The 13,101-nt window shown below is 41.7% G+C and overlaps 1 protein-coding gene, 2 long non-coding RNA genes and 1 other non-coding gene across 5 annotated transcripts in view; 2 read left to right on the top strand and 2 right to left on the bottom strand.

The window, feature by feature from the left end:
• Nucleotides 1-3,590: 3,590 nt before the first annotated feature.
• On the bottom strand, nt 3,591-6,054 carry LOC113995629. The gene is made up of 4 exons (XR_003543479.2): nt 5,759-6,054; nt 4,804-4,915; nt 4,306-4,386; nt 3,591-3,878 (listed from the first exon to the last, which is right to left on the bottom strand). It is a non-coding gene; the product is annotated as an uncharacterized LOC113995629 (long non-coding RNA).
• LOC113995673 lies at nt 4,513-4,631 on the bottom strand. Its single transcript, XR_003543490.1, has one exon. It is a non-coding gene; the product is annotated as a small nucleolar RNA SNORA26 (small nucleolar RNA).
• Nucleotides 6,055-6,398: 344 nt separating the features above from the next.
• LOC113995657 lies at nt 6,399-8,499 on the top strand. The gene is made up of 3 exons (XR_003543487.2): nt 6,399-6,582; nt 7,686-7,746; nt 8,317-8,499. It is a non-coding gene; the product is annotated as an uncharacterized LOC113995657 (long non-coding RNA).
• Nucleotides 8,500-11,880: 3,381 nt separating this feature from the next.
• USP46 (ubiquitin specific peptidase 46) overlaps nt 11,881-13,101 on the top strand; it is a 36,409-nt gene continuing 35,188 nt past the window's right edge. Inside the window, exon 1 of one of the 2 annotated variants that reach the window (XM_027735940.2) lies at nt 11,881-12,352. Coding sequence is in view for 1 of the 2 variants with exons in the window: in XM_027735941.2 (XP_027591742.1) it covers nt 12,317-12,352 (36 nt within the window). In the remaining variant the exon portion in view is untranslated. The remainder of the gene's footprint in view (nt 12,353-13,101) is intronic. The other variant, XM_027735941.2, reaches the window with a different exon arrangement.

Here is a 13,101-nt window from a genome sequence, read left to right as displayed (position 1 = left end):
CTACTTACCAAAGGAAGTGAAATAGGAGATATCATGCTTTTCAACTGTCTGCTAGAACATGGAATAAAACCATAGATATGTAAATATCCCCCCTCCTGTCTGACAGTCTTTGGTCTTGATTAATATTTAACATTCTTGCAGATTTAGTCAATGAAAAGCCAAAGCAGCATTCCTAAATTTGCTGTCAGTAACCAGAATAAACAGAAATGTACAGATTAAAAGCTATATTATAGATCTCGTCCACCTTTATTTCCCCTCAAACTCTCATATAATCCGTTGTACAAACCATACATACAAAACTTTATAAAATGGCAGGATCTGAGTTCATGTCATTTAGCCTGTAACAAGGCTAGATGACAAAAATCTGTGATGCTGTAAGACAACCAGGTAGCCCTTGACTATTCTCAGGCAAACCTGGCTTTTTTTCTTCTATTAGCCTTCACTTTTCCAATGAGAAACAAAAGGGAAAATTGCAATGTTATAACTCTATTTAGAGAATAGCATTGATACAAACCAGGTTTCTTAGTGAACTGGGCAGCCCCAAGCATACAGTCCCCCAAGGCAGTGGTCAGGGTGAATTCACACCAACAGTTATCAGTTTTAGACATACTTAAAATACCTACACTAATACTAATCCTTTTGTTTTGCTTCACTACTTTAACACGATATATCATAAATTTAATTAGGTGAGTGACGCCTGAACTGATGTATTTATATTTCAAAAAGCCTGTAGATGGAAAAGGAACAAGCCAAAGTTAATTGAGGTGAGATTTCTTATAACTACTCATGAGAAGTTTTAGAACAAAGTACTCTCAAGTGATTTATTGTTCCAACCAGTGTTTCTTCAAAATGAGCCTTCAGCATAGAGTAATGGCCCAGAGTGATAACAAAGTCAAATGTAAAAAATCATAAGACCTATAAATACATGAAATAATTTGATACTTCTTTAATTGAAAATACAATCTCTGCTTGGATTTTGCATTAAACCAATTCAGTTTTTAATGAATAATGCCTAAAGATTGCCTAGTTACCTGAAGAACAAGATAAGTGAAATATTAAGTGCTCACTATTGAGTCCCAAATATACTTTATTTCAGTCTTGATCTCTCTCCAGATGTACTAAAACCGCTAAACTTAATCCATTTGTGCTGTGTGAAATCAAAATAGTTGATCATGTCTGGAATGGATTGTCTCTCTCTCCATCAGCCTTTCTGACGAGGTATGTCATAAGGAGAGAACAGCAAAAACTGGACCTTACGTGCAACATCATCACTTAGTGGCATGTGGATATTTTATTAAAAGCTGCAGCAAATTAGGTCTTCACTGACACAGCAATTCTGTTGGAAAACTTGTACACCATATTGCCAGTACACTGCGTAAGCCACTAATGTGAAAAAGCTTATCTTCTGTATCAGACAGACTGACACAAAACAAAACTTCATCTGTCAGTGATGGAAAGAAGTAGATCCTAAAACATTCCTCCTTTTAAGAAAGGGGGAAAAAAAGAGAAAGAAAGTAGTGAGCAATGAAACTATTTAAAACTACCAGCTACTATCAGCCAAAAAGGGTGCAGTTTAGCTAAACAGATAAAATGTTGCTTAAAGACAGTCTCATGGGCAAAATATAACACACAAAAACGTGTATTTCACACTCCCAAACTAAGAACGTGTTCCACAGTGCAGCTGTCTTTCAGACACTGCAAGTCATGCCAAATCAAACCAAAAAGTAATAACCCAGTTTAAATTTGTAGGATATTGAAGCAGCAGAAATGCTTAAGTAGCATAATGATGAAAGAACATTAAATCTCTCCAAATTGATCAGAAACAGGAAGTCCGCAAAGGAATTTGCAAGTCCGAGAAAAAAAACAAGTATGAAAGGAGCCTTTGAGAATTTGAAGGTGGCATCACAAAAGTCAAATTAATTATTTGTTTCTGATACACAGCTTTCCAAAAGCTTTCAATGACTAGGAATGAATGAACAAGGACTTGCTTGAAACATTTTAGAAAAAATATTGTGAATAAGGACCAAGTCATTAGGATTTAATAGTACTTTTTATCACCAACTGCACAGCATGAAGTTGAAGAATAGTAATGTCTCAAAAAATCTTGACAAGTCCCTGAAGGAGTCAGTACCTAAGCACAGAGCATGACTCAAAGCAGCATTATTTTCAGGCTTCAGATAGGTCCTTCAAGGGCATATTTTTTTTGGTTTTAGCATCAAAAAAAAGCAGAACGCTGGCTGCAGATCCCAAAAGATTTCAATTCTGACAAGATCCTTGTGGACAGAGCAGAAGATGGAACTTAATGCCACTTAATGCATGCCAAATAAATCTGGAAAGGATTTCCAACCCCAATTTTAAGATAGTTTCTGATTCCTTCAGAAAGTTCTGGAAGTGTAGACAGCTCACTGTCTCACAGCTCACTACTCATCATGCCAAGCTATCAAATGTAAACAAACTTACTGGTTAAGGAAAACAAGAATGAGGATTTAAAAATTAGTCTATCCTGAATACTATCAATTAACGTTGAACCTGAGAGAAGCAATATTTAGAAGTCCTGCACAGGGCACATATAAAACCACAATCACATAACGCAAGACCAAATAGACTAAAACCTAGTCCTTGAGCATGACTGCAGGGGACACAGGTCTATATAACAACTCACAAGACTCGCAGGAAAATGATTCATTGTTTCTCATAGCAGGATCTAGACAGTTGTCAGACAGGTTTAATATAATGAAGAGAAAATGCTCCTGTATACCCTTCAAATTCAGTTTTGTCTTTTAATAAAATGCAAGTCCACAGAAAAAGAAGCAGACTTAAGTAAGCCTAGCAGGCCACTAACAGAGGAAATCACTACTCACTCTTCAGTGCATGTTTACATAAAGATAACAACTCAGTGGGGAATAAATCTGACTCTGTGTGCGTATACATATACATGTTTGGTCCTAAATCCACACTAACTCACTTTCCTGTGTAGGCAGTGGGGAGCACCTGACAGCTACTTCTGACTGTATTTTGTATTCTTGCTTGTGCATTCTAAGGAAAATTGGCTAGTAATACAAAGCATTTAATCATTTTAGGTAAAGACCTACCACTGAGGAAAATGTTTTTAATGTTTACTGAGGCATAAGCAACTGAAAAGCACATACAAGCTTCCAATTGGTCAACAGTATTGAACTTGTTCTTCAAGGACTTTCCCGCTGATTGTGCTTTACATGGAATACTGCAACATTTTCCTTTTTGCTCATTTAAAATATGCAAGTAATGGGATTCTTGCTAACTTGTTCTTTACAGCTTGAGATAATCCTTTTGTAAAGAACATGCAACACATCCAGCCTAATGAAATAACTCAGGAGTTAGCTGGTTGATCTTAGTGCTTTTGTGTTATAAAATAATTCAGAAAATCCAGACATTAAGAATAAAATATTGTGGGCCATTTTCAATGGATTTGTAAATTTAAGATTAATTTTATCAAGTTTGCACACAGCAAGAGGTTATTTCTGTGTGGCAGCACAAAAGTGTTTACATCCATGAAACAAAGCCTTCACACAGGAAGTACCTCAACAAGAAAACCTTCAGAACACACAAAATTCTGGTAGCATACTCACATTTTATTTCAATTGTTCCACAAAGACAGTAATAAATTACAAAAGTTTTTGTTAAGAAATCTGTTTTGACAAATGGTAAAGTTCCTGTTTAAATATGATCATTGAAGACATGTAGTTTTAGACATTGCTTATCTCAATTCCACTTCCAAGACGATACATTGAAGGTGATAAGTGGAGTCATCTCATATGAAGTCAGAAATCAGCCACTCAGAAAATCATAAGCTGAAGTTTAATATCAGTTCAAGTCCCTGGTACATTCTAGTTTCCTCCCTGTAAAAGAAGTTCTATTTAATTTGCAGTCGGCATCATGCACACAGGAAAGGGGTGACTGCCCTAAGGTTGAGCTATATGAACCTTCTACATGACACTAACTTTCAAGTCAGAGGCATTTTTCAATACAAATTACTTCCTTTGTACAGGAAGGGATTTTCTTTTCTCATACCATTAGTATGGATTCCATTCCAGAGGACCAGCCTTATTAGAATAAATACATCCAATAACTACCCAAAGCTTTCCTTAGATTTTTTTGCTATTTAGATTGGCTAAATCTATATAAAGTTTTAACAGCTACCACACAGGTTTTCCATTAGTTCAAACTATTTTGTTTTGTTTTCCAGTGAGGAATAAATTAAAACTCCTTTAGATATAGAAGGCAATGCATTCACTAACATCTGATAATCCTTTTCACATTACATACCTGGAGACCAAACAATTTACAAGAAACTCTTCATTCAAGACATTCATTGCATAGGTTCACAAAGAACCAGATTTGAGAAACCTGAAAAAGATTTACACAAAATTGATATTAAGACTCAGATAATATAACCAAATACATTTCAAAATCTTCCTACAAGCTATTAATAAAGTTGATTTAGTAGCTTCATGAAGTTTAGTAGTTTCATAAATGTGTTCCTCCCAAGCACAATCCAAAGAAGGGTTTCAACCTCACCTCTGGGTTTGCAGGAGAACTCTTATACCCCTCTGTGTTGGCCACTTAAGACACTGCCAGACTTAAGAGGGCAAAGCATAAAAGGGGAGTAGATTACACTATATTATATTGGTTTCTTATTAACTAAGATGATCTGAATTTACCATTTACTCAAAAGAGATATTACAATTTGCTTGAAATTTGTGAATTATCAAAGAGCAAGATTTAAAATTATCTGCAATTGTCATTAAACTAGAGCACACTTACCTTCCAGTAGAAGGTATTATTTATTCCTAAGAAGCCCTGAGCATTACTTCACATTTAGGTCTGATTATCCATGTCTAGAATATTTCTTGCATGACGTTGCTAAGTCGGGCCTCTAAACAACACACAAAACAATCAATAAGATTATAGTAAAATTATTAGTGTTTAATTAGACTTTCTCAAAGCCATATTATACGGAGTTGCTACTATGTTGGGTTATACTGTTACAGTAATTTTCTACAAAGTTGCAGGGGTTGTTTACATGAAGCTTATTATCAAATCAAAAGTAATCAGTTTTTTAATCTGTCAAGTTGTTTTCATTAGCCTGTTTAAAATACATAAAATGTATTTTTAATAACTTTTAAAATATACTACTAATCAGAAACAATGGAAAATTTATTAAGCCCAAATTCCTTTTTGTGCTGACGCTACCCCGAGGCTATAAATGTTCAGAGTAGACTGTCTTCACCAGTGAATTTATTGCTACCCTGTGTCTACTTACATATATATACACAGTTTGTAACAAGTTATACACAGAGCTCAACCAAGAGGTATCAAAAGACACTGTTACAGATGTACTAGAAGACTGGAAAGAAAGCCCAAGCAATCAGGGACTTCTTTGTTTGAAGCTATTATTATTAGAGTCTAAGTGCCTACAGCATTTAATACTCTAAACACTGCAGGGTCTAAGTGTAATATTCTTGATGCACCCTATAAAAATACAAAACCACTGCAGTGAATTCAGATTCAGGGTCTGTGCAGCTCAATACCTGCAATTCAAAGAACAGAAGGGTGCAAATGAACACAAACACTTTCTTGTCTCAGAGATACAGGGCAGCATCCCCATAAATAAGTTTGTCTTTAAAAAGCGTCGGGATTTAAAGCCTATTGAGGTCAGAAGCCTTTTCTAACCAACCCCAGGCTGTAGGAGAGCGGATGAGGTCGGTGTGCCCCTCACCCATGGGCGTCCAAATGCGTGGCCACACATCTCCAGCGCTTCCCCGGGCCCAGATCCGCCGCGCCCGGCCTCCTGCCCGCCGGGGACATTGTAAGGACTCGCCGGTACCTCGGGACACACTGCGGAGGGAGAGAAGCGTCAGCCTGGGACAGTGAGGGGGCCGCGGAGAGGGAGAGAGGGGCCGCTTGTGCCTCACGACAGGATGCAGGGCGGAGAGGAGGGCTCCGCACTGGGTTTTTGTGAGGGAGAGCTGCTCTATCCCCCTGTGTTGACTCGCCGGAGCACTGCCAAGCTCCGAGAGGGCAAGATGTGAATGGAAGGTGGTGCAGGTCCCGCAGGTCCCGCATCCCCCTGCTCCCCTCCCCCCCTCCCCCAGCCCGTCCTTGTGGAGCGAGCGGCCATCGCGGCCTTACCGCTCCGGAGGCCTGCAGAGAGAGAGAAACCGCCGCTCCCCACGTGGCCTTAAATACCACCCAGCGCTCCCGCGAGACCCCGCGCGGCGCACACCTCCGCTGTCTATTGGCGGGGCTGACGCGCGTGACCCCGCGCGCCGCGGGGCGGTGCCGGTGAAGGCCGCAGCTCGCAGCCCCCGAGGGCAGAGAGCCCCGCGGGGGCGGGGTGAGGGGGCCGCCCGAGGGGGCCGCCCGCTTCCGCCTCTGCGAGGAGCGCTCCGGTCGCTCAGCCGCGCTCCCCACGGCGCTCAGTCGGGCGAAGCCCTAACGGGTCATAACGGGGCTTTCGTCGGGACGTGATCGTCCGCCCTTGCCCGGGCCGAGCTCTGCGTGCTCGGAGGTCTCTAGCACAGGAAAACAAAAGCGTGTTCGGTGAGAAGTAGCAGCTGTGTAGCGGTTTTGAGGCAATAAATACAGCTGATCTCTGTCTAAACTCCCGTCTAAGCCCTGCTTAGGAGGCTTAAGAGCTGTCTGTGAGGATGGCGAGGTAAAGCCTCGAGCCTCGCTAATGCCCCTGGCAGAGCAGAAGCAGCTCTCTCCGGGGCTGCAGGTCACGGGTGACACGGTGGCACCAGGCCTGTCCTGCAAGGCAGCGCTCAGCGTGGGTGCAGAGCACTGCTGCTCTGCCCCAGCTAAAATGAGCTGCCTGGCTGGGGATGCTGCTGAGAGGGCTTGGGGTGAGCATGAGCAGATGAGCATGAACTGGGAATTAGTAATTTGTAACACAGAGACTTCATATAGAACGATAGAATATACTGAATTGGAAAGGACTCATCAGGATCATCAAGTCCAACCCCTGACCTGGCGCAGGACACCCCAAGAATCACACTGTGTGCCTGAGAGCATTGTCCAAACCGAATTGAATGAAAGTCCCTGCTTCACAAAAAAGTGTATGTATTGCTGAAAAAGGTGTATATATTGATGATAATTCATAGATTCCTGTCTTGGTGAGAAACCGAGATGTCTTGGCTTACACCGAGTTCCTATCAGCACAGCTCCTCTAAGTGTGTGGAAAGAAAGTAACAGACGGCCCACTGTCTTTAATCAGGACCCTGCATTTAAACTACCCTCAGCAGATCTAAACCAACATGATTCATCCTGAAACAGTCACATAGTTGCAACCAAGGGATGGTTCTAGAAATTGTTTCTTACCGCGTCTAGTTACTTCTGTCTAATTCTTGATACTAGAAACATTGTTGCAGTTGTAGTCCCTGTGCCCTTTATTGTCAGGAGGTCAGGATGCAAAAGTTGTCTCAGGACTCTAGGTAAATCAGTGTCTGGAGATGAATTTGTGAGACACATAGTTCCAGGTTATTTTAAGTGGGGTTCTCTGCAACGACCATTTTGTACCACCAGATACCTGAATCAGATCAGTATTTTTTATAATGTAACAAAAAAAAAATGGTATTCAACCTTTAAATTTTTACCACTTGTGTCAGTGGGATTTATGTCAAGTTTAGTTTCTTCTTTTCCAGTACAGAATGTAAACTGACACTTCTGTTAGCACAGCAAACCAGTGATCAGTATCCATGCCAGGTGAGCATTTTAATCATTCACGTAATCCTACACCTTTTTCTTGCCCTGTACAAGCTTTCTTCTGTCTTCCCTATACAAACTTTGCATTGTTTGCCTTCTCTCTGGTTCCATGAAGCTTGCTTTTGTGCCTGATAGTGGCACAACTTCAAGAGGAGGAATGCGGAGGCTATCTGACCTGTCTGTCCTTTTCTAAACCCTCTCTGTAGAGTAAATTACTGTCCTAGCAAGAGGCAAATGTGGATTTGTCAACTAGTATAATGTTTTCACTAGCAAAAAAGATAAGCAAGATTCAGAGATCAATTTAATGCAAAGTTTTATTTGCTGTGCTTTATCTTTAGAATCCCAACAAGTCATGCTGTCACCAAAATATGAAGCTTTACAGTATTTTCAATTAAGAGCAATATTTTCTCAGATAATTTGAAAATATTGGTTAGAGGTTGCTTTGAAGATAACAGTCTTAAAGAAGAATAGTGATTCCAAAGTTATGTTGCTTTTTTGGTTGTAGACTCCCCACATCTTCTGTGGATTTCCATGAATTTTTCATGGACTACAGCTCCCTCTTACCATTAGAATTTCAGGTGCAAATGGAGTATTTTCCATGGACCTGCTACAAGCCATGCACTACAGACTCAATCCATGGACTGCAAGTTAGCATTTGGCATTGTACTAAAGCTCCCAGTCTGTTCTGCAGTGGGGGCCAAGCTTCATGGAAAATCCTCCCTCATGCTTGTGTCTACATATTTGCCATCCTATTAAAGATATATTGCTATTTTTAGTAGAACATAATTTAAAATGAGATACAAAATATATATTAAAAAAATTGTAAAATTCTAAAGCTGCATTGTCAGCAGTGAAAGTATTTCTGATATTTGAATTATCTTTTAATTCTTATTATATATTTTCCAATCTTCCAGAAAACCTTAGTGTTGTTTTAACTGCCTTTTCAATTGAAATGGTCTTTTAATTGGCTGGAAATATACCCTAAGTTTGATTCTGTTCCAAACACTTGTTCAGCAAAACAATTGATGATTACCCATTTCTGGAACTGAGCTTACTACAAGAAAAACATCAGTGAACCCTCTGTGGAATTTTTCAAGATTTTTGGAGAGGAAATGCAATATCCTCTTTGTAGTACAGAGTGAGCAGATATTCTAGTCCCAGATTTGTTACTAACTTTGCAGTGTAACTTTGGACAAGTCACTAAATTTTTGCTTCCCGTTTTTTTGCTTTGTAAAAGAAGCTAATATTAACGTGCCATCAAATATTTTAACAAGTTTGAGTGAATGCTTGCAAAGTACTCTGAGAAAGTCAGATGGAAAATGTTATGGCAGTCCATGCCTCTGCTAGCCAAAGAGGATATTTACAGTAGATTCTTATTCTATGTAGCAAAATAAAAATGTTGAAGTGTATAGCCAGATGAGACCAAGATGGATCTAAAATTAAATGCAGGAGAATTTTTTTTTACCTTTCAACAGAAATTATATAACCACTCTTAGGTTATAAATAGTCCTTTGTTTTCCTTCTCTTTGTCTAACACTCAGAAGAAACACAGGGTTAGTTGTTTGTTATGAAGATACAGTGCAATGCTTTAAAGTGGAAACAATTGTGCACTGTTCTTTATTCATGCAGTTCCTATAACATTTGTAAGTACCATTTGTTGCATTGCTTAGCACTTTTTTTATCTTCAAAAAGCTACAGAAATAAAGTTTCTAGTTTTGGAAATTACAACAGCAGAAGAAAACAAAAACACACACCAGTCCATTTCAAGCCTGAATGTTTCTTTCTTCTTTCCTGGTTTGATTTGTGACTGAAGAACAAAAAAGACAGTCCCAAACTCTTGTCAAACTGACACATAAACACTCATATATTATTTCCTATTTTTATTATTAATCCTAAGAAATAAGACATTAAATGTGTCCCCCTTTAAATTAAAGTATTTATATTAGCATTAAGGAAAACAATACTGAATTCTTCACAGAATGATGTGTGTGTTTACAAATATTTCCTTCAACAACCAATAAGTGCTTAACTAGTAGCAGTTTAATTTCATGTTAAAAAAAAAAAAAAGCTTTAACAAACAGAAACGACCTGAAAATTTAGTCTGAAGTCAAGTAATTGGCATCAGTCAGAAAGCAGAATTATAAGAATATCACCTTTAGCTTACTTTTTTTTTCTTCTCATGATTTCTCTCGTGTTCGTATTATGGAAATAATATCCTTGACCTTTAAATATATGTGACACAAATGGCTTTATTAGACACTGCACTTTGTTTCATTTAAATTTTTAATCACCTTTCGAACCCATTCATTTGCTCTATAACTTTCCACTGAGAGCAAGTGTGATTCTCTACAGTAAATTGGAATAAATTGGCTGCAGCAAAGAATACATGATTAGGCTTCAGAAATAAAAGGAATCACAGTTTAAAAACCAGGTACAGTGCAGTACTGTCCAATCTCTGCAGGTTATTTAGAAATGCACTGGAGACTGGTCAAGCCTTGACTCCTTCAGAACTGAGGCCAAAGGTGACCAGTCCTGAAGTGACACTTCAGCTTAACTCCCATTTCCCACAGCTGTGCTGAGAAAACCTGTCATATTACATGTAATCCAACCCTCCGACTTTAAGCAAATTAAACACTTGGGATCAAACACACATATAATGTAAAATTATGAATTTAACAGATTATACCAAAGATTGGCTTTTTTCTCAGTGTTATGTTATTTGATGGCTCTTTTGTGTAGTGATTTGTGGATTTATGTAACAGTTTAGTGGTCCTGATGACTTCACTCTATTAAGTCTGAAAATCTTTCTCCATTCTCTATTTCAAATGTCTGTAGTGATTTAATGTAACTAATCCAACTTACTGAGGAAAGAAAGTTCTCTCTCCATGACAACTGACTGCATTTTGGGTTTCTTTGCTGAAGCTGTCAACGGGAGACCAACTAATGCCAAGTTTGATACCATTTCTATAAAGTAGGCACTTGTCTACAAGGAGCTGGATTGGGGCCACTTACCTAAAGTTATTCTAGGGCAGGAATTTATCTTTAGATGCTACTGCTGATGCCAGATTTTTATTAGCAATCTTCTAATTAGTAAGACCTGCTCTTGAAATAAAAATAAAATTACTGACTCCAGAAGGTTTCCTGTAAATAAAGCCTGTGATGCAAAGCTCTTATAAGCTGAAGTTATTATATTCATCATGTAGTAAAAAGTATAGCCAAGCATAAGCATGCCATACTTCAGGTGTTGTTAAGAGCAGAGATGCCTGTAGAAACATTAGCAGTTCTCTCTCTTCCTGAGTGATTACCTCAGCATAGCAGAGGAACAATAAACAGGCCTTAAGCTTCTGCTGAAAACAGCAATAATTGCTAAGGAAAAGGGGAATTCTAAGATGAGGATTCCCCTAGCTGAACTCCGTTCTTGCTTCTCTCAGAGATTTACTGTGTGACCTCAAGTTAGCTATTTCACAACCTTGTGCCTATTATCCTGTGTGTAAACTTAATACATTCATACTGCTCTACCTTGGAGAAAGACGTGGACCTCGACTTGCTTGTGTTTGAAGGGAAACTGAGATTATTGCATTAACGGTGCCATATGTTGTGAACTTGTGAGTGAGCACTAGGACATGTGGTGTGGACACGGTCCCAAAGCAGCATTTGTGAAGATAAATGTTATCTGCATGAATGGCAATACAAAGCAACAACTGTGGGCAGTAAATTACATTCCAGCCTACTGTTCTGGGGTTTGCAAGTGCTTGGGCTCCTGTGTAACTCTAATCAGGTGGAGAGAGCATGTCCCAAAGCACAATGCTGTCGTCACTGCCACACATTCATGTCCTCCAGCCTGCACTCTGCCTTCCTGTCCTTCGCCCTACTACCTGCAGGTATTATTTTGTACGCATTGAGGCCCGAGTTTTGCAGCCTCGTGGCCATTCCAGGCCCGGCGACTGAGGCACCAGGAGCCCCTCGGAGCGCCCGTGCGGAGGGGCGGCAGGCGCAGCCCCCCCCGCGCCCCCTCGGCCCCGCAGCACATTGGCTGCGGCGGCGGCCGCCCCGCCGGGGGTGCCCCGCGCCGGGCACTGCCTCTGACCTTCCCTTCCCTTCCCTTCCTTCCCCGGCGCTGTCAGAGCGGATCCGCGGGCGCGGCGCTGCGATGGAGCGGCGAGCGGCAGCGGCGGCCGCCAGGAGGGGAGAAAGAGGAGGAGGAGGAGGAAGGGAGAGATTAGCGCGGTGCCGGCTGGCGCAGAGACGCGGCTGAGCGCTCCAGCGGGAGCCCGGGGCCCTGCGGACCGTGCGAGAGGCAGAGGCGGAAGGAGCGGACATGCGGCCGCTCTCCCCGCGTTGCTGAAGCTCCCGGTGACCCGCCCGGGGGAGGGAGGCCGGGAAGGTCCGTCCTTCTCACTGCTCTGCGGGCACAAAGGGTGCCTGTGCAGTCCCCTCCTCTTGGTTTTACCCAGCCCCGGAGCAGGAGCCGCCGCCGCCCCCTATCCCTTCCTGCGCTCTTCCCACCATGAGCGGGGCTGTTTTCACCTTATAAAGATGGCGGTGTGGGATCGCTGCAACCTTTAGACTAATGACTGTCAGAAACATCGCCTCCATCTGTAATATGGTGAGTGCTGGCGGGGGCCGGGCGGCACGGCAGCCCCGAGGGGGCTGACCGAGGGCGACTGCCCCAGGAGCGCAGCCAAACGGAGGGACCCTGTCCCTTGCCCCCGTGGCGGGGGAGCCGGACAGGCTGCGCCGGGACGTGCCTGGGGTGGAGTTGGCCGATGGAGAGTGACGATGTCCAGAGGACTTTTCCCGGCGCAAGCCCGGGCGTGGGCCGGGGAGGGACGGAGATGCAGAGCCGGTGCGGGGTCGCCTGGAGCGGGATGCGTTGCAGACGGAGCTATGGCCCACCCTCTCTTCTCCTGCACTTCCTCCTGCCTTTCCTCCTGCCTTAATAATCCTGCGAAAGGACCCAAGTTCGGTTGGGAATCCACATTAAATCAGCGACCCCGTTTAACACTCTCAGGCAGGCACCCTATGGTCTCATGGGTGAGAGCTCCCCAGGTTACACAAAAAACGAATAACACCCCTTTGGATCCAAATGCTCTGGATCTATTCTAGAAAGTCTTAGCTTAAGAGCTGACAGGGTTTAACTTGCACTGCATGCCACTCAAAGAGGACTGCTGTTTGTTAAGTACTCTTCAATCACTTAGCTTTCTCTAAAGCAGACTAGGCAATTAGGAAAGAATAAGGAAACATTAACATTTTTGTTTGTTATGTTCAGACTTTTGTACTTTCCATCCCTTGAAAGGATGCTTTCTGCACTGTGCTTGGGTTTCATTTTAATCCTAACAAACTTTGAGCATCTGG

The sequence above is a fragment of the Pipra filicauda genome, unplaced genomic scaffold (genome assembly GCF_003945595.2).
Source record: "Pipra filicauda isolate LSUMZ 115617 unplaced genomic scaffold, ASM394559v2 scaffold116_size3395265_pilon, whole genome shotgun sequence".
Taxonomy (NCBI): Eukaryota; Metazoa; Chordata; class Aves; order Passeriformes; family Pipridae; genus Pipra; species Pipra filicauda.
Note: the sequence above shows the minus strand (reverse complement) of the source record. Positions and strands in the feature narration are given on the sequence as shown.